Raw genomic sequence first — 21,904 nt, 5'->3', positions numbered from 1 at the left:
ATTAGCTAATTAAATTTATTAAATATGTTTATGACGATGATGATCAATCTAGTTGCGTTATTTATAGTTATCTGGTAGTTACCTGGTACCTGTACCCAGTAAAATGTATTACAGAATAAACTGAAAATATGAAAACTTAACAACTGTTTTCAAGTAATGTAATATAGTTGTGATATTTTTATCAATATAAACTAATAATTGTAAAAAATACGGTATTTTAGAAGTTTTCTTTTTTCGTCAATCGCGGTTGACGGTCCCTTTAACAGGCCCTAATATTCTTATATTATAACTCATAACCTGGAAAATTTGCCCAACTCACATATACAGTCATGGCGTGTTTTTGTGTGTGTCAATATTTTCATGGAAATATTATTAATTTGCCCATTTAGTTAAAAAACATATATGGATCCTGTATCAGGATAGGGTTTCCCTTAAATGGACATGGAACGATTAGACATTTGAATGACTTAGCCTCTTTGAGGCTGTATAAGGTCTACAGCCTTTCAGACAGTCTGCTTCAACTGCTAGTGGAGACACTTTTCTGAGTATTAACTTCATCAAAGGTTAAGCTCCATCAAATCATTTGGTTTTTAATTGGAATAAGTAATTAGTAGGTTATTGACTCTGAGGAGTTGAGACTTTCTCACGAGTTTGGTAAGTTGAAAATTCCACGAAAGCAATCATGCATTTTTACAAAATAACACAATAGTGTTTTTAGTCTGTTAAACTGACATGTTAAAATTGGTTTGCATTTTGAAGGACGTACTTCTTCTACATATCATTTTAATCATGTTTGTCTTCACTTAATTGAATGAGGCAGTTTTGCTTGTATTCTGAAAATTAGATCTATGTCAGTTAAATTAAACATTCTTTTTCCCTGTTACAATTTTTGATTGCGCACTATTAACATGTCTTATATTAAGATCACATCCGCTATGATCAAGTGATCTTGTTTAACCTTCTCTGATCAAATCCATGGAACATGTTCACAAATTAAAAAGTTGACATGTTTTCAAATGTTATACAGCATGTTTAAAAAATGTAAGTATAGTGTTTATAAAAAGCGAAATAATACGAAAGACAAAAATTGCCCTTAAAATGTTAGTTTTGTATTTATCCAAATATCGAGAAAATTCTGAAGAACTTTTTTATTTTTGTGCTGCAATGGTGTAGTCGATATGTTATCTGCATGGTGATCAAGAGATCTTGCCCATTGGTGTATTTAAAACCTTTTCTTAAAAACTAGGATCTTGTTGTGTCAAGGGACTGGACTAGAGTCCCAATTCACCAGAGGTTTGCAATCCAATCCAGATCAAATTGACAATTTATATGAACGAAATAAACATGTTTAAAATAACTGCTTTGATATCCATGATATGTCTTTGTACTTAAAGAGTTCAAAATTCAAATAATTACCAAAACTAGCTATATATGTATAAGATACAATACATTATTAAACATGACAAGTGTTACATGTATGCATATGTTATACATGTATTTGGTATTAAATATAATGTTTTTAGCTCACCTGAGCACACGTGCTCATGGTGAGCTTTTGTGATCGCCTTTTGTCCGTCGTCCGTTGTGCGTCCTGCGTTGTTCGTTGTGCAACGTCAACATTTGCCTTGTTCACTCTCTAGAGGCCACATTTATTGTCCAATCTTCATGAAATTTGGTCAGAAGATTGGTTTCAATGATATCTTGGATTAGTTCGAAAATGGTTAAGTTTGCTTGAAAAACATGGCTGCCAAGGGGCGGGGCATTTTTCCTTATATGGCTAAATATGGCTATAGTAAAATCTTGTTAACACTCTAGAGGCCACATTTATTGTCTGATCTTCATGAAACTTGGTCAGAAGATTCATCCCAATAATATCTTGGAAGAGTTCAAAAATGATGCCGGTTGGTTGAAAACATGGCCACCAGGGGGCGGGGCATTTTTCCTTATATGGCTATAGTAAAACCTTGTTAACACTCTAGAGGCCACATTTATTTTCCGATCTTCATGAAACTTGCTCAGAAGATTTGTCCCACTGATATCTTTGATGAGTTCAAAAATGGTAACCTTTGCTTGAAAAACATGGCTGACAAGGGGCGGGGCATTTTTCCATATATGGCTATATATGGCTATAGTAAAATCTTGTTAACACTCTAGAGGCCACATTTATTGTCCAATCTTAATGAAACTTATTCAAAAGATTCATCCCAATAATATCTTGGACTAGTTTGAAAATGATGCTGGTTGGTTGAAAAACATGGCCGCTAGGGGGGCGGAGCATTTTTCCTTATATGGCTTTAGTAAAACCTTGTTAACACTCTAGAGGCCACATTTATTGTCCAATCTTGATGAAATATGGTCAGAAGATTTGTCTTAATGATATCTTGGATGAGTTCGAAAATGGTTACGTTTGCTTGAATAACATGGCCGCCAAGGGGCGGGGCATTTTTCCTTATATAGCTATATAAGGCTATAGTAAAATCTTGTTAACACTCTAGAGGCCACATTTATTGTCTGATCTTCATGAAACTCGGTCAGAAGATTCATCCTAATAATATCTTGGAGGAGTTCAAAAATGATGCAGGTTGGTTGAAAAACATGGCCACCACAGGAGCGGGGCTATTTTCCTTATATGGCTATACATGTAGTAAAACCTTGTTAACACTCTAGAGGTCACATTTATTTTCCGATCATCATGAAACTTGGTCAGAAGATTTGTCCCAATGATATCTTGGATGAGTTCGAAAATGGTTTTGGTTGCTTTAAAAACATGGCCACCAGAGGCGGGGCATTTTTCCTTATATTGCTATATATATGGCTATAGCAAAACCTTGTTAACCCTCTAGAGGCCACATTTATTGTCCAATCTTCATGAAATTTGGCCAGCAGATTGGTCTCAATGATATCTTGGATGAGTTCGAAAATAATTATGTTTGCTTGAAAAAAAATGGCTTCCAAGGGGCGAGGCATTTTTCCTTATATGGCTATAGTAAAATCTTGTTAACACTCTAGAGGCCACATTAATACTGTCCGATCTTCATGAAACTTGGTCAGAAGATTCATCCCGATAATATCTTGGATGAGTTCAAAAATGATGCAGGTTGGTTGACAAACATGACTGCCAGGGGGCGGGGCATTTTTCCTTATATGGCTTTAGTAAAACCTTGTTAACACGACTAGAGGCCACATTTATTTTCCGATCTTTGTCAAACTTGGTCAGAAGATGTGTCCCAATAATATCTTGTTATCTCAGGTGAGCGACTTTGGGCCTTTCAGGCCCTCTTGTTTTTACTTGCTGCATCAAGTAACATAATCCATTATTTATGCGCGTGAAATGAGGCAAACAATTTAAAAGTCATTCAAGCAAATTAACAAGTTGAACAGTTTACCTGGTTTTGTGGGAAAACAGAAACAGTATTGTGTGAAAATTACTGATAAATTAACATCATTTGCAAAAATTACAAGCTAGTTGAATATGCTCTTTGTTGTTAAAAGAAAGGCATTGGCTGATGTAAATTTTATTAAATTATCCACTATAAGGTTTCATTTATGGGGGACTTTTTTCATTTTGTAAAGCAATACATTTGTTCATTTAATTGAAATAAAGCTAACTCCAAAGAAATGATTTTGTAAATTCGTAGCAAATAATTATTTTCATCGGTAAAGCTTACCTTAAATGTTCCATCAGTTGACTAAAGAACTTTATTCATAAAACATAATACTGTTTTTAAGCACATGCATTAAGCCCAGTTTTCCTTGAGAAAGGCTGATATACAATCCAATGAAAAATTGGCTATTAAAGATGGTTATTTCTATAAGATACACAAAGCTTTAACAATCTGATTTGCATTATTGTTTTAAATGGTCAATTCTGAAAGCTTGTGGCTGGTTCATTGAAAAGTGGTTTTGCCGTAAGAAAGCTACTTAACGTTGTCCTTTTATATTGAAGATGGCCTAGTTTGTTTAAAGATGGATTGTCTCTTCTGTCAATGAAACAGCAATGTAATTGAATATTGTATAGGTCGTATCAGTTTGGCCTCACTGTCCTGAGATATTGACAGACCATTGTTGGGAAATGTCACCTTGACTGAGTCCACCGTAATTAACACCTTAGCCCAGGGGCATAGCATGTGAGGCTAGACAAGTCACGATCTTGTAAGGTCAGCATGTGACCTTTTGTTGATTGTCACTTAATCACAGTAGTTAATGGTGAAGTTTACTTAGTTGACTTCTTGCATTTCTCATTTCAATATGCCAAATAACTCATTACAGCTTAACATTTGCAATTCTGGCTGAATATTTACTTCTGTGGGTATATGTTCCCCCTAATATAACACGTATATTACCCCAAATCAGTAGGATTTTAGAGTTAGGTGAAGAAGGAAATTATGTTTTGAATTGGTCTGGTTACCATTAGATTAAGATTGCTTTCAATTTGATGACAATCACTTATTATTACAAAAGAGATCTCATTGGACCTCATTATTCATTAAAAATATTGTATAGAAATTTATATAAAAAATAATCCATGTGACATTATACCCTTCATATAATAGGGTATTTAATAGGCATTAAATTCAGCGGTATTGGCACCGCATTAAATGCTATGTAAATTAACTTGTAAAACACTTGAATATCTTTTCTTTATCTTGTCTGCATTTTTGATAAAAACTTGTATAAATGCACTTAAGCTTACTTATTTTATTGTTAAGTGTGTTTTTATGAAGGAGAAACACACTTTTTACATTTAAGTGTATTAATATTTATAAATTTTGGAAAAATGCAGAAAAATCTTTTTATTTTAAAGTTACTTTTTCCTGATTTTCCACTGTGTTTTAAGCACTTAAAGCACAGACAAATTACCATCCTTTGTTTCTTAGGACCTTGAACCAAAAATAATTTTCCCTTTTGATTAAAACATTGTATAACTGATTTCAGGTGGCCATACAAGAACTTGCGTTCCATAGCAACCAACTTGGTGTCCAACAACAACTGGACAGTCTTCGAGAGCTGACAAAAGACTTCAAATCATTGAAACGGAAAGTAGACGAGTTCAAGAAGTCAAAGGTAAGCAAGAGATTTCACATGAAGGATGTTTACGCGCTAAAACTTAGGTACATGCATTTTCTGTAATAATGGAATTAAAGTGCTTGATTATCTCTCCATACAAGGCCCAGTGGCAAAGCATGATAACTTACCAATATAAGGTCAAGCGTCCATCTTTTTATGTATTAAAACAAACAAACAAAAAAGACCAAATTAAAGTTGTCTTTTTTGATAATTAATAATTATTTAGTAGTTAATTATAACTTTAGTAGTGAAATCAAGGCTATTCATCACCATACGCGTTTTTTCAGAAGCCCCTTCAAGATGCGCCAGCCCTTGAAGTGGAATATGCACTGTTGGAGGTTAGTTTTGCTTTTTACATTGAATGTTGTTTCACTTGTCGGACTAGCAGACCCTTTTTGGGCTTCTCCATATATGACCTACATTTTGTTTCTTGTGGATAATGAGACCACTATTAGAGGTGTGCCCTGTGTAATAATAAAAAAAAACTCACCCTTTTATATCTAAACACAATTGTCGGATAAGCTACTTTACAAATCACTGAACGGAAAGTAAAATTTGATGACCTTTAAATTACCATATTGGAGCTAACAATTTACGCTTAAAATTTCAATCCCTAGTGGTACCGTGTAATGAGCTGTTCCCACTTAATACTATTGCCTTGCATATCTAATTTACAGTAGGCAATTTGTTTTGTTGATATGTTGAATACAAAAATAACATTGGCATGCAATTCACTAGTAACTTATTTTGAGACACATCAAAACAATATTTTCTTGTAATACCAATTAATTCGCTGCAATTCAAGCTATAAGTGGGGCAGTGTAACAAATATGTGAAACAGATAGGTATTGTTGAAGTCCCATTTCAGAGATAAGACAATTTATGTACAAATATCTTGAAATCTATCCTTACTTTTGTATTGATACATGATATGTATTTATCACTGATATTAAAAGGACATGAGATTGAGTGTCATCAAAACTAAAATATTTTGCTGTAGCAAATCAATCTGTCAACTGAAGTGGGTCGCTTGTAGATATGTATGTTTATGTTTTTATTGATACGTTTCACACACTTATCGCTTTTATTGAAAGAACGTTATCTTGAGTGCCATCAAAAATATTGTTCAATAGCAGATCAATTGATCATCTGTTGGCCCAGCGTATATAGTTCTTTTATAGCATGTTTGAATTAGACTCAGTACTATTTTAGTCTATTAGAATTTTACATAATATATATTCAATGAATGAACATATGAAAAGCTTTTCATGTATATATATCAGATTTAGTGCCTTTCTGTTAACGTTAATATAAGGTTATATTTTCACATCAAATGATTATAAACTAGTGGTAAAAATATTCAATTGTATCATTTTGAATTTTCATTATATATACTTAGCAACAATGTTGCAATAATATCATGTGAAACATTTTTGTGTGTATTTTGTTGTTTATTTTGAAACAAGAAATATCTTTTGAAAAGATATTCAAAATCTGTAAAAAAAAAAATTAGTCAATAGACAGGTACATTAAGACTAGTTTAAACCTTTTTATATTTGCTCAATTGCATCAAAAGCCACAGGCTTATAGAAACGCTCTCGAGTCTGTTTCCTGGGCCTATAACCAGTACTTAGTGTCTTATGGGAAGACCTAGAGAACGGTCCCCGAGTGGGGATTGAACTCTTGACCTCCTGATCGCTAGGCAGACACCTTATCCATAAGGCCACGGCGAACTACATTAAGTTTGAATAATCATATTGAACAATTTGAATAAAATACTCGATAAGTAAGGAATGTGAACTGCAAATTTATTCAATTATAATATAACTATTTCTTTAAATGATTTATTGTTTGAGAAAACCCCTTGATTGAGATATGATCAGGTTTGTTCTGTTAAAGTATTCATGTGAGGTGTAATTTAATATTAACACCTGCCATCATGTTACCTTCTTTGTAACCCGATATGAACACCACGCGACTTTTAGCAAACTTAAACATTGTATCAAGACGTGCTTTGTTCCTTGGGTTTTGTTGCGGTATCAATTAACAAAAATATCTTAAGGCTATTAATTCATTACTGACTGTTTGTACAATAGTTTAGTGATGTTACACTGATAATGACCAATTTTGCGATGTAAAGAACACAATGAAAATCTGCCATTTCATTCGGAATTCTTTTCATACCATGCCGAAATAGGAATGGTACATTTGTAAATCGTAAAGCAGTTTGTTTTCCCATTGTTTTTCTTGTGAATATTGACTGTAATGAATGTGGTAATCCAATGTTTATGTTTTTGTGCATCAATCATTACACTGCTGTTGGCTAACATGGAATGCAGCGGATGACTAAATGTAATCTGGGTGTGTTAGCAGTTGCATATAAATGCAGTTTATATTATTAAACAATCTGTAAAAATCTTTTTAAAGTACAACACCTGTTTCTAAGTAAACATTACTAAGGATGGATTTGTCTAATTTTGATAAGGTTATCAAATATAAGTAAAGGTTTTACAATGAAGCATTAACATTCATGCATTCCCCCACCCCTTGTATCTTCACATGGGTAGTATTCACGTTGGCCTTCCTATAAATAATTTTGTTAACTAGATTTTTAGCTCGGCTGTTTTCGGAGCAAAACCGAGGTATTGTCATAGCCAGCTCGTCGAGTCCGCCGTCCGTGTCAAGGTTTGTAAAGGTTTTTAACATTGGTTCTAAAATCAAAGTCCTTCCACCTACAACTTTGAAACTTCATATGTAGATGCACCTTGATGAGTTCTACATGCCACACCCATTTTTGAGTCACTAGGTCAAAGGTCAAGGTCACTGTGACCTTAAAAAAAAAAAATTCTGACAAGCTTTCGCAGCCGAGCATGGCACCCGTTATGCGGTGCTCTTGTATCATTTATCATTGCACTAACACTAACCATAATCAGATGCTACTTATAAAGTTGTCAGTGCTTATTTATAGTTATGCCCCCCTTGGAAGAAGAGGGGGTATATTGTTTTGCACATGTCGGTCGGTTGGTCTGTTGGTCCGTCTGTCGGTCCTTCCACCAAATGGTTTCCGGATGATAACTCAAGAATGCTTAGGCCTAGCATCATGAAACTTCATAGGTACATTGATCATGACTGGCAGATGACGGCTATTGATTTTCAGGTCATTAGGTCAAAGGTCAAGGACTTGAAGCAGCCAGTAAAATGGTTTCTAACGTTTTCACACAATGGCTGCCACTACAACTGAACGTCCATTTGGGGGGCATGCATGTTTTAGAAACAGCCCTTGTTCTTGATGATTTGTCCCTTTTCCTTTTTTTCTTCACAGATTTTTGTATTTTTCAAAATTTCAAAAATTTGATTTAAATTAATTTCCTTCAATAACTGTTATTTTTGCAATAATTTTAGGCCCTTAACAGGCAAAAAGGATTTTTTTAAATTGCCTTCACAGTGCCAGCTTTTGCATTTTAAGATCTATGAAAAACATTATTTTCTGATTTCAATAGAGTAATATGGATAAGTGAAAATACATTTTAACATTTGTCGTATCCAGGGGTATTGTTTGCATGTTTGAATATAATGCATATTTTTAAAACAATAGCTTTTTTTAACCCATTTATGCCCAGTGGACTCTCCCATCCTTCTATATTGGATCAATTTATTTCCAAAATTAGGGGTGTCTGGTATACTTTTTTCTATATTTAGATATTTTCTCACAGAAATTCCTTTAAGCAAACAGCGCAGACCCAGATGAGACACCGCATTATGCGGCGTCTCATCTGGTTCTACGCTGTTTGCAATGTCCTTTTTTCAGGACGCTAGGCATAAATGGGTTAATGTCACTTTGCTAAACTGCTTACAAGGCCATTGAACAGGGAACTAGTCATTAAACAAATATATTTAGGAAAAAATTGTTTGTGGTGATCTATTTTAGGGGATAAATGCATAATATTAAGGAAGACAAATCAGGTTGGTTCTTCAGGCAATTTTTATCAACCCATATCATGTGCTTTCATTTTTACCTGGACCTAATAGGGTGTATGAACTGAGTTCTTACCAATTATTATTTATGAAATATACATATCTGCAAACCTATTTTGAACATGAAAATTATTGAAAGCATTAAGTAAAAAAAATCCTTCTCATTGAAGTAAACATTTTAGTTCTTAAACATTATAATAATGTCTTTCATCAGAACTTATGTCTTTTTAACAGCATTGAATAGTTTTACACTGAACTGTGGCAAAGGCTGAGGTCATGGCTCCATGGTTCTGTGATATTTTCACTGCCTTGGTGATCAATTATTATCTTTTTAGTTCTTTTTTTATAAAACATTCTCCATTATAAAAACAACAACAGCAACCTTACATTCATTAGTATTGTCATACATCATGTGACAATTGTGCTTAAGGCATTTTGACAGTGTGAAACTGAGAGTAGGGTAGGATGAAATAAGGGAAATATAATGTGACAATGGTGCTCCTTAGGTTTTATCACATGAGTATATTCTGTTATGTTGTATTCCACATGCTTACAGGGCAAATGGACTGTGCGTTACAATACCCCAAACACCACAGGCATTTAATAGTGTTTTCCTCAACAGTGATTTTATTTGAAATCTGTTCATTTATATTACACAAAAGAGAAAAAAATCACATGTTTTTAATTGTTAAAATGTCTTTTCAGAAGATGAATGTATTAGCCGAGTTTTATTTGTCAAATATAGTGCCATTATTTGGCCACATTTGCAATCTTAAAAAGATATGAAATGCTCCTTAAATTCCTAATTTAAAGTTTTCATAAACAAAAAAATATATTTTTTTTGTAAGTTAAATGCAACATTGAGTTAATTTCAATTTGTAGCTCAATGGGTTAAACCTAAGTAAATACAATATTGAAAACACTAATTCTCAATTTTAATGTCTTTTAAGCTAAAAATAAAGTACACCACTTTACTAAATTATTCAAAACAACACGATTTTTCACAATCCAAAGGACACTGGCCCCATTCCAAAATTGTAAATAACAACAAGACTGTTTGTATCAATCAATTATATGTATGCTATTTGTACCACAGCTGAAACAAAAATGTGAAAAATGCATACCAGCCACATAAACAGCTTTAAAATAATGTTTTTAAACAGTTTGTGTGGGTGACATCAGTTGATGTGGTAACGATGGGTATGAGTCATACTAGACACTGCCTGGAGGACAAGAAATGTACAATATGTGAAAACATCAGCTGTATAGTTAACCCTTTCTCAATCTGAGACAGAGTGAAAATGGCTATGTGCAAACAGCATAAAACCAGAACAGCCTGCGAGTAACTCACAGTCTGTTCAGGTTTTATACTGTTTGCTTCTCATCAGTATCTAAGGGTTGGAAATAAAGCTTTGAAAACTTAAATATAGTAAGAAAAGTCTTTAATTAAATTTAACTTTCTAAGTGACAACAAATGCGTCGAAATACGTTTCTAAGTGGTAAAGGGTTAAAATAATGTTTTCAAATAGTTTGTGTTGATGTTCTTAAGGTGGGTATGAGTCATACTAGACACTAGACACTGCCTGGAGGACAAGAAATGTAGAATATGTGAAAACATCAGCTGTTGTATATATTTAATGATTGATATGATACTGAAGAATTGGCCTTGTATAATGTAACGGGCAATAACAGTGCTGCTGTAATATGTGAACACAAAAATAGCATAAAGACCATACAAACATTAATACTAGATTGTATTCCTCTCCTCCCTCAAGGCTGCTGCTATAATATTATATGTGAACACAAAAATAGCCTAAAGACTGTAAAATCATTAATACTACAATGTATTCCCCTCGTCCCTCAAGCCTAAACACACATAATGTTAAAAGCATCAAATTAATTTACTAAATTTGCGTAGTTATTGATCCATCATTTGGTCTAACTTCTAAGAACTTTTCATTAAAATGTGATCATATGCTTTTGCTTAAAGTTACTCAGAAACATACTTAAGAAAGCAAGAAAAGTTACTCAGAAACAAACTTAAAAAAGCAAGAAAAGTTACTCAGAAACAAACTTAAGAAAGCAAGAAAAGTTACTCAGAAACAAACTTAAGAAAGCAAGAAGAGTTACTCAGAAACATACTTAAGAAAGCAAGAAAAGTTACTCAGAAACATACTTAAGAAAGCAAGAAAAGTTACTCAGAAACATACTTAAGAAAGCAAGAAAATTTACTCAGAAACATACTTGAGAAAGCAAGAAAATTTACTCAGAAACAAACTTAAAAAAGCAAGAAAAGTTACTCAGAAACAAACTTAAAAAAGCAAGAAGAGTTACTCAGAAACAAACTTAAGAAAGCAAGAAAAGTTACTCAGAAACAAACTTAAGAAAGCAAGAAGAGTTACTCAGAAACATACTTAAGAAAGCAAGAAAAGTTACTCAGAAACAAACTTAAGAAAGCAAGAAGAGTTACTCAGAAACATACTTAAGAAAGCAAGAAAAGTTACTCAGAAACATACTTAAGAAAGCAAGAAAAGTTACTCAGAAACATACTTAAGAAAGCAAGAAAAGTTACTCAGAAACATACTTAAGAAAGCAAGAAAAGTTACTCAGAAACATACTTAAGAAAGCAAGAAGAGTTACTCAGAAACATACTTAAGAAAGCAAGAAAAGTTACTCAGAAACATACTTAAGAAAGCAAGAAAAGTTACTCAGAAACATACTTAAGAAAGCAAGAAGAGTTACTCAGAAACATACTTAAGAAAGCAAGAAAAGTTACTCAGAAACATACTTAAGAAAGCAAGAAAAGTTACTCAGAAACATACTTAAGAAAGCAAGAAAAGTTACCCAGAAACAAACTTAAGAAAGCAAGAAGAGTTACTCAGAAACATACTTAAGAAAGCAAGAAAAGTTACTCAGAAACAAACTTAAGAAAGCAAGAAGAGTTACTCAGAAACATACTTAAGAAAGCAAGAAAAGTTACTCAGAAACATACTTAAGAAAGCAAGAAAAGTTACTCAGAAACATACTTAAGAAAGCAAGAAAAGTTACTCAGAAACATACTTAAGAAAGCAAGAAAAGTTACTCAGAAACATACTTAAGAAAGCAAGAAGAGTTACTCAGAAACATACTTAAGAAAGCAAGAAGAGTTACTCAGAAACATACTTAAGAAAGCAAGAAAAGTTACTCAGAAACATACTTAAGAAAGCAAGAAAAGTTACTCAGAAACATACTTAAGAAAGCAAGAAAAGTTACTCAGAAACATACTTAAGAAAGCAAGAAAAGTTACTCAGAAACATACTTAAGAAAGCAAGAAGAGTTACTCAGAAACATACTTAAGAAAGCAAGAAGAGTTACTCAGAAACATACTTAAGAAAGCAAGAAAAGTTACTCAGAAACATACTTAAGAAAGCAAGAAGAGTTACTCAGAAACATACTTTAGAAAGCAAGAAGAGTTACTAAGAAACATACTTAAGAAAGCAAGAAAAGTTATTCAGAAACATACTTAAGAAAGCAAGAAAAGTTACTCAGAAACATACTTAAGAAAGCAAGACGTTGCAAGTTAACTTATAATGTTTTATGTGGCCTTCCAACATTTATAGCAGATCATACAATGTTCTTGATGAATGTTGATGGAGATCCTTTTCTCACCTGTGAAACTGAACCCTCACTTTGTTATTAACATAGCAAAATTTAGTGTTATGAACAAGCAATAAAATTGCAGCAAATTTGAGTTTTGATGTATGTATGTGTCAAATCCTTGTTTTTTGTGTTCTCGAATGTTTATGAACAACAGTGTAATTATTTGGCCATAATGTTTCATTGAGCTGGTAGATGAAATAAAGCTGTGTGTTTTTATTGAAACTTCACCTTTTTGTTGCCAAAACAATATTGTATGTAACTCTTTCTAGCATAAAACGTGTATAAAAGTAAGACATTATTGCTCTTCTTAACCCATTTATGCCTATTGCCTAGCGTCTAGAAAAAAAGGCCTTGGCAAACAGCTAGACCCAGATGAGACGCTGCATCATGCGGCGTCTCATCTGGGTCTATGCTGTTTGCTTAAAGGAATTTCTGTAAGAAATATTGTAAATATAGAAATAGATATACTAGACATCCCTAATTTTGGAAATAAATTGATCCAATTTAGAAGGATGGGAGAGTCCACTAAGCATAAATAGGTTAAAACTCTATCCATAACCTCAAGGACAACAGTTGTGGAGATGCTGTTACATTCCTCACAGCAACTTCTGTCTAGACTAACTCTTCAAAAAGTTTTGAAAAAAAATGGACAAAATTTTATTGTACATTTGATGCAATAAACACAAAATAAAAGCCAACAGTTAAGCATAAATAAAGATGATCTATCATTTATAACTTAATGTAGTAAAAATGCAGATGAGTTTATATTACATCATTTATATTAACAATTTTGTTTAAAATGACATTTTGTAAGTGTGATTTTAGAGATTGTGAATAACTATTAATTAAGTTTGAGATGATCGAGTGACATTTTTTAATATAGAAAACAAAAAGCTGAAGTATGCAAGACACGCCTTTCAGTGTTTTTCTTTCTTTTTTTTTATTGCAGGACCAAGCATTACAGAAGAAGCGCTGCCTGGAGTCAGTGCTGTATGTTTGTGAGGTGGAAAATGTGCTACAGGTATGACATACATACCTGTTACAACCATGTATATGAAAACTAGGTAGTTTTCAAAGATCAGAAAACATGGTGTTTTGGGGGAATTTTGTTTATCCCCATCAAATGTAAGTACACAGATAAAATATACTGTGAAACTTTTTGAGGATGGGAATCCTTAAAAAGTACAAGAATATATTTTACCTTTGTATTGCCTTTTATGTAAAAAAACGTAACAGTAACAGTTCTTGTTCAGCCAGGACAGTTCTTGTTCAGCCAGGACAGTTCTTGTTCAGCCAGGACAGTTCTTGTTCAGCCAGGACAGTTCTTGTTCAGCCAGAGTCCTTTGAATACATGCTTGTTATTGATATTACATCAATAAAAAATAACAGCACAAAGTTTTTTTGTCAATTGTGGCAGATTTAATGTAATAATGTGGTTTTTCGTTTTTTTGAACTGTTCACATTGAAAACAGTTAGAAACTGTTGTAGCAAAGTTTAACCGTTTAACAGTAAGTTTTCCTTGTATATATAAAGAAATGTTAACTTCCTAATGTTTTGCTGTAAATGGGAATAAAGCAAGTGTCAAGACCAGGTATATCAGTAAGACCTGTAGTTACTAAAATGCAGAAAAATAAAAGTAAATCATATGGATTGTAAGGGTTCAGTAAAAACATTAAGGAAATTTAAGCAAGCTTTATGTTTGTTTGCAAGATTAGGGCGACCATAAAACATTTACTACCTTTTATTATTCTTGGCTGCTCCATTTGGATTGAGCACCAGTAACTGCCCATTTATGAAGCTCGTAATGATGTTAAATATCGATCAGCCTACATTCACCAAAGCAAATAAAAATAGCTTATAGATGCATAATGTTAAAGCTAAATATTGTATCCTATTTGGACAGCATTTTTTGTGCGTATAATTGCTGATTTTTTAATAAATGGAAAAAAACCTTTTTATGCAAGTGACACATTTGTACTTAAAAAATAGAAGTAAAACCTGCAAGTAATCTTTGAATTCTGGATGAATGTGGAAACCAGACTCATGACCTAATTCTGTTCATAATATTTCAATATCTTTTATGCAGGGTAAGGAACAACCTTTTTAGCCTAAATTGCCAACCCCCATTCTTTCAACACTAAGTGTACAGCGTTTCTTTAAGTTTTCTAAGAAACTATCCGGCTTAACACGTATTTAAGACACCGTTGGCTAGAGTGCCATGCAAATAAATGTCCTAATAACTGCTCCATGCTGAAGGAATTATAATATCAGGTTGCAGTGAAACAAAATGTCAAAAATGGACACTGACAAAAACTTTTCAGGGATGACAGACATTGTAGAAATGTTGTACTGGTCACTTTGGCGTGTTGGATATGGAGTCTGTCTAGCGATTGGGAGGTCACAGGTTAGATAACTTTTGTGGTAGCATTCGTTTGATTTCCCCTAAAGACACCAAGTTCTGGTTCTACCTAACCTAAGGCACTCCATGCAATTGAGCTAACATAAATTTGTTTAGACAATATCTGTACTTGGTTTCAGAATGCCCAGACAGAGTTTGAGGAGCGAGGCCTGTACCTGGTGGAGAGGCGGGGCGTGTTTGACAGCATGTACAGACCAGAACACATGGAGACGTCAGCCAGGATGCATCGGGTATGTAGCAATAAAATATCCTCAATCTGAAAAAAAAACAGGTTTTATCCAAAGTATTGTCCCAGATTATCACATGCAGTCTGCAAAGAACAATCAGGTATGGACAATCTTCCCCCCCAGCTGGATTTTCGTTAAGAAGAGATTTTCTTTAAAAAACAACAACATAAAAGCTGACAGAATTGTCCCTAATACGCCTGTGCCAAAATAATGGATGAACTCCATTATACTTACACAATTATTGCTGATTGCGGTTCCCCATTCTTATTACCCAACCTTTATTTTAAGCTTGACCATTCTAATAAATGAGCTTCTAGCACCAATTAGGGAAGGGGAGTACATATATTCTAGTCGAAATGTTGTTTCATTTAGAATGTTTGAGCTACATAAAATGCTACATGTTTTTATACATTCAACTGCCTGGTTAGAACTAGTTACATTTTACATAGCTGTAATGATCTCAGATTGATAGTATATACATATGGTTTGGTTTTTCAACAGAACAAGTGTTGGTTATTGTTCTCATAATCATCATTACCATCATAGTAATCATCATTCCCCTGACCGGTCTGGCAGTTGGGGGTAAACGAGGGACAACGATACGGAAATCCTCCAAGTCAGGTCTGTTGGGTGCTGCTGAGAGTTAATCATCCATGGAAGGGATTTCCACTCTTCCACATTGTCCGCCCAGCTTTTCTTCTGATGGCCTCGACGTAGACCTCCTTCTAGGGTGCCCTGGAGATCAGTCTTGCGCAGAGATTTGTGCTGGATGCTGTGTCCAAACCAAGCCAGCCTTTGTCATTTGATGGTCGCCAGTATGAGCCCTTGTGAGCCAACAAGTGTTGCAGTCTTTCTCGGACGTACTGGTTGTTATTTTGCTTTGTGCAGGAGATAAGGAGAAGTCTTTGGAGACATTTATGTTTAAATGCCTGTATCATTTGTTCTGTGCTCGCGTGAAGCGTACAGTTGGATGGAGACTATGAGGGACGTGTTGAGCCTGTACTTGGTTATGAAGGTGATGGAACTGCTTGTCCGCATCCTGCTTTGTCTGGCCATCGGTCACCATGGCAATTTTTATTCGGATCTCAGAGGTACTGGTACCATCCTTAGACAGGGTTGCACCCAAGAACTTGAAGCTAATCACTTGTTCTAGCTTCTGGCTGTTCATGGTGATGTCTGCACTGGTGTTTGTTGTGCTATTCATTGGTGATGGTACATAAGTCATGTTTGTGACAATCTCTAGCTATATTTACATTATTTAACCTGTTATCTTATATCTCTCTGTTTTCCCTAGGACTGTGTGTACACAATGCGTCGTAGCTGGGCCTGGCTTGGCATAGTATCCAGATGTATGGAGGTCCACCTGGCCAATGCTGCAGAATATCACCAGGTATGGATGGCATTTCCATGAGGCAAAAACCATATTTCCATCTCCCATGTTTCAGTAATATAGTAAATCTCCACTATTTCAGTAAGCCCATGTAGCCCAGTACATTTAATCTCTTATATTTCATGTTTCATGTACTTCCATTGGGCACATTATATTCTATGTGTTATATTTCAGTATTCCATGAGATCCAATTTAACCCTGTCCCACTCAGAAGCAAAGTGAAAGTGGTTATGTGCAAACAGCATAAAACCAGAACATCCTGCAAGTAACTCCCAGACTGTTCAGGTTTTATGCTGCTTGCTGCCTATCAGTATCTAAGGGTTGGACATGAAGTCTTTATAACTTGAATATTGTAACAAAAGTCTTTAATTAAATGTGAAGTTCTAATGGACTACAAATGCGTCAAAATATGTATCCAAGTGGTAAAGGGTTATTTCCCCATATATGTTTCAGTATTTTCATGAGGCCCAGTACCTGTATGAGGACATGCAACAGTACCTGGCCTGGCTGAACTCTGAAAACATGAGACAAAGGGTGGAAACACTCGAGCCATCAACCATCATAAAACACATACGGGTAGGTGAGAACATGAGACAAAGGGTGGAAACACTGGAGCAATCAACCAGTATGACTATCAAACACATACAGGTAGAGATTGTACAACTTGCACTACTCAATACATATAGAGGTTCACACAGAGTTAAGGATATGGTATCCTACTGACAGGAGGTTCCTGGATCAAGTCTCATTGTGAGGCTGTTTTTAAGACCTCTCCTAAGAAGTGATTCTTCCCAGGAACTGGACTCAAGAGCATCTTGCTAAGACTTAGGCTTTTATTTCAATCAAGTTTAAATGAATAGGTTTATACTTAAATTTGAGTTCACCAACTCATTCCTAGATTTTAGCCTTTACAGGAAAATGTTTACCTCTTTATATATCAGATTGTAACTATTTTCTAGTTTAATGAAAATTAGTGTGATTTTATAAAAACATGTCCCTATGTAAAAATTTTCAGGTGATGACACTTTAAATATAGTCTTCAAACAAAAAGATATGTAAAAACGTTTTATTTTTTATCTATGTCTACACAGGCTTATCTGGTACAGCACTTACCACACATGCATTAGGCCCAGTTTTCCCAAAGTGCTGTTCATATATTTTTAAGGTCATGCTTACAACATTAATGGGTCTTTCATAGGAATGCAATATTCGTCTGTTTATTAAACAAAAGCCTTTTACTGATTTCACAGGATGTGACCAACCGACTTCACGACTATGAGAGCCGCGTGGAGCGTCTGTCCGGACGTAGTGCGGACGTGTACCCCATACATCTACGTAAGGAGGTGGAAGAGTTTGGAATCAAAGGGAGAGCTCTTGTCGACTACAAACACAATGAGGTATGGTCCTGAGAAATGCTGGTAGCATTAATGTCCAACTGGGTAAACACAAGTTAAAAAAAAATCATTGCAATAGACAATAACAGATACAAACATATGTTGGATTGTTTTCTGTAGTTTACAGTAGTAGTGAACACTTTTTTGTAGTAAACAGTACTCTGTACTTTTCTTGGGCAAGCTTTACAGATCAAGTAGTTTTCCAGTTCTCATATTTAAACTAGGAACAGAAAAAACACCTTACTTTAATTAAAGATACGGGAAGTATTGCTGCAAAATTTATTCCAGCATCAATTCCTCAACAAGTCACATAAGCTGACTTGGAACTATACCCATAAACCACACATGGAAATTCCTGCACTTTTCCAACTGAGTTAGCTGGCCAATCATATTAACAACAGAAACATCAAAGATGCATCCCCCAGTAAAATTCTTGCAAACTATGCAGTTTAACCATAAAACTAATCTTAACCCAGCAATTTGCATTCCACTACTTGAATTTATTTTTAGCTCTGCATTTTAGGAGAAAACCCGAGGTATTGTCATAGCCAGCTCGTCGTGTCGTGTCGTCCGCCGTCTGACGGTGTTGTGCTAAAACCTTAACATTGTCTCTAAAATCAAAGTGCTTCCACCTACAACTTTGAAACTTCATATGTAGATGCACCTTGATGAGTTCTACACGCCACACCCATTTTGGGGTCACTAGGTCAAAGGTCAAGGTCACTGTGACCTCTAAAAAAAAAAAAAAATTCTGACAAGCTTTCATTTATTCAAAACTGCACCCGTAGCCGAGCGTGGCACCCGTTATGCGGTGCTCTTGTTATGTTCCCCACCACTATAATGGGGGACATATTGTTTTTGCCCTCTCTGTTGGTTGGTTGGTTTGTGTGTTTGTTTGCTCCAACTTTAACATTTTGCCATAACTTTTGCAATATTGAAGATAGCAACTTCATATTTTGCATGCATGCGTATCTCATGGAGCTGCACATTTTGAGTGGTGAAAGGTAAAGGTCAAGGTCATCCTTTAAGGTCAAAGGTCAAATATATAGCTTCAAAGCGGTGCAAAAGGGGACATAGTGTTTCTGACAATCACATAAATTATCTCGTTCAAAATACAAAACAGTGCAATATATTTTTCCCCAAATTAAATGCTTAGGGCATGAAGTATGTGCACTTAGTACTGCAAAACCATCGAACCCAGGAAAAGTGTCAATAGGTGTATTGACTGCCATAATATGAATGAAAATGTTCAAAATGATGAAAAATCCGTTCAAACAAACGCACGATGTTGCAGGTGTCACTCAAGGAAGGTGACGAGTGTATCGTGCTGAACAACACAGATGGGGAGGTCTGGCAGATACGCTGTAGTGACAGTACTGAGACAGAGGTACCTGGCATTGTGCTGGTCATACCTCCACCGGATAAACTGGCATATGATGAGGCACAGAGGTAATGTATTTGATATGGACAATTATTTGAGGGCCTTGATCTGGGAAATCAGGGCTTAGTGCATGTGCGTAAGTTGTTGTCCTGGGGCTGTATTCCAGTAGCATCTTAAGTTTTCACTTAAGTTAAGAAATTTCTTAGATAAATTTCTTAAGTTCAATTTGAAATGTAAAAAATAAAACATGAGACACTTAGTATTTCTCTTTCAGAAATTCCTTTAAGAGTTAAAGAAAGTTAACTTAATTTTAAATATATGAGAAAAAATACACAGAGTAAAGAAATTTATTAAGTTTATGAAGCTACCAGAATTTAACTTAAGTGAAATCTTATGTTTAATGAAAAAATGGTGGAGATCAGAAAAAATATTGTGCAATATTTCAACTTAAGTTATTTTTTAACTTAAGAAGCTACTGGAATAGGGCCCCTAGATTAGACACTGTAAGTTTGCAGAGGCTAATAGGGGACAACACTTCCTGCCCTTATTAGATTTTGGCTAAGAAAAGACTTCCTTTAAATGAAAAACATGATAAAAACAGAATGTGTCATCTCTGATTAGCCTGTCCAGACCTCACAGGCTAATTTGGGACGAAACTATCCGCAAGCATTAAGCCCTGTTTTCCCAAAGGCAGCTCATTGTTTTTTGTTTTTTTTTATTGAAGCCTGGTGGTGATTTGTTATATACCAGTAAATAATATATTATTGTTAACATTGCACCTTGACAAGAGCATTGGATGTAAACAGCTTTAAGTTTTCTTCTATTAACAGTTGACTTTAGAATTGCATCGCACACATATTTGCAAAAATAACATTATAGACATTCTTCCTCACTTGTTACCGATTGCCCCTCTAAATAATCACCCCAACCTCAACCTCCACCTTGTTTAGAGCCAAGGACCATGTTTTATTGTCCCCTACTGGTGAAACCGGAGGGGACTTCTGGTTTGCACTCTGTGTGTCTGTCAGATGGCAATATGTGGATTATGCACATCAATTCATTTTGTTCCTACGTCAAGAATTCTGGTTGCTATGGCAACAAATAGGCTAGAAATATTGCTGACAATGGTGGAGTTTCAGGGGACATCATTACTTGGTAATAGTCTTATTTGTTATTTTTTTCATGTTTAAAGCCATGGAATATATTTTATTTGTTGTTGTGTTCTTGTTTAGAGCCAAGGACCATGTGTAATTTGTTTTTGTTGTGTTCTTGTTCAGAGCCAAGGACCAGCTGCAGATCAACTGGGACACGAGCGTTCAACGTCTGCGTACTCAGCTCACCCAGTACCTGACGGCCTCCGCAGAGGACACCACTGTGAAAGAAGTAAGTACCTGACGGCCTCTGCAGAGGACACCACTGTGAAAGAGGTAAGTACCTGACGGCCTCCGCAGAGGACACCACTGTCAAAGAGGTAAGTACCTGACGGCCTCTGCAGAGGACACCACTGTGAAAGAGGTAAGTACCTGATGGCCTCCGCAGAGGACACCTACCTGACGACCTCCGCAGAGGACACCACTGTGAAAGAGGTAAGTACCTGACGGCCTCCGCACAGGACACCACTGTCAAAGAGGTAAGTACCTGATGGCCTCTGCAGAGGACACCACTGTGAAAGAGGTAGGTACCTGACGGCCTCATCAGAGGACACCACTGTGAAAGAGGTAAGTACCTGACGGCCTCTGCAGAGGACACCACTGTGAAAGAGGTAAGTACCTGACGGCCTCTGCAGAGGACACCACTGTCAAAGAGGTAAGTACCTGACGGCCTCCGCAGAGGACACCACTGTGAAAGAGGTAAGTACCTGACGGCCTCCGCAGAGGACACCACTGTGAAAGAGGTAAGTACCTGACGGCCTCTGCAGAGGACACCACTTAGAAAGAGGTAAGTACCTGACGGCCTCCGCAGAGGACACCACTGTCAAAGAGGTAAGTACCTAACGGCCTCCGCAGAGGACACCACTGTGAAAGAGGTAAGTACCTGACGGCCTCCGCAGTAGACACCACTGTCAAAGAGGTAGGCAATCAATTTTGGTTAATTTATACATGAGCATGCTTTAAGGAAATCAGGTTTAATGCATGTGCCAAAAGTGTCATCCCAGATTAGCCTGTGCAGTCCGCTCAGGCTAATCAGGGACAACACTTTCTGCCTTAAGTAGATTTTGTATTAGAAGAGATTTCCTTTAAATAAAAAATAAATATTTTTTAAGTGTCTTCTGGGATTGGCCTATGCAGACTGCACATACTAATCTTTGACAACAGTTTACGCACATGCATTAAGCAACTTTTTCCTATAGCATGGCCTACATTTATTGCGTTCAGGATAAACCTGGAATAAACTCAATTCTTCAACCAAATT

General features: G+C 35.5%; 1 protein-coding gene across 14 annotated transcripts in view; it reads left to right on the top strand.

Annotated features, from left to right (window-relative positions):
• Positions 1-21,904, top strand: part of LOC127847138 (dystonin-like) — a 144,781-nt gene that overhangs the window by 23,490 nt on the left and 99,387 nt on the right. For 10 of the 14 annotated variants that reach the window (XR_008033836.1, XM_052378805.1, XM_052378794.1 and 7 more), the window contains 9 exons: positions 4,936-5,064; positions 5,355-5,405; positions 13,631-13,702; positions 15,220-15,330; positions 16,622-16,717; positions 17,171-17,293; positions 17,968-18,114; positions 19,406-19,560; positions 20,770-20,875. Coding sequence is in view for 9 of the 14 variants with exons in the window: in XM_052378805.1 (XP_052234765.1) it covers positions 4,936-5,064; positions 5,355-5,405; positions 13,631-13,702; positions 15,220-15,330; positions 16,622-16,717; positions 17,171-17,293; positions 17,968-18,114; positions 19,406-19,560; positions 20,770-20,875 (990 nt within the window). In the remaining 5 variants the exon portion in view is untranslated. The other 4 variants (XM_052378804.1, XM_052378802.1, XM_052378801.1 and 1 more) reach the window with 4 other exon arrangements.

The sequence above is a fragment of the Dreissena polymorpha genome, chromosome 10 (assembly GCF_020536995.1).
Source record: "Dreissena polymorpha isolate Duluth1 chromosome 10, UMN_Dpol_1.0, whole genome shotgun sequence".
Taxonomy (NCBI): domain Eukaryota; kingdom Metazoa; phylum Mollusca; class Bivalvia; order Myida; family Dreissenidae; genus Dreissena; species Dreissena polymorpha.
Note: the sequence above shows the minus strand (reverse complement) of the source record. Positions and strands in the feature narration are given on the sequence as shown.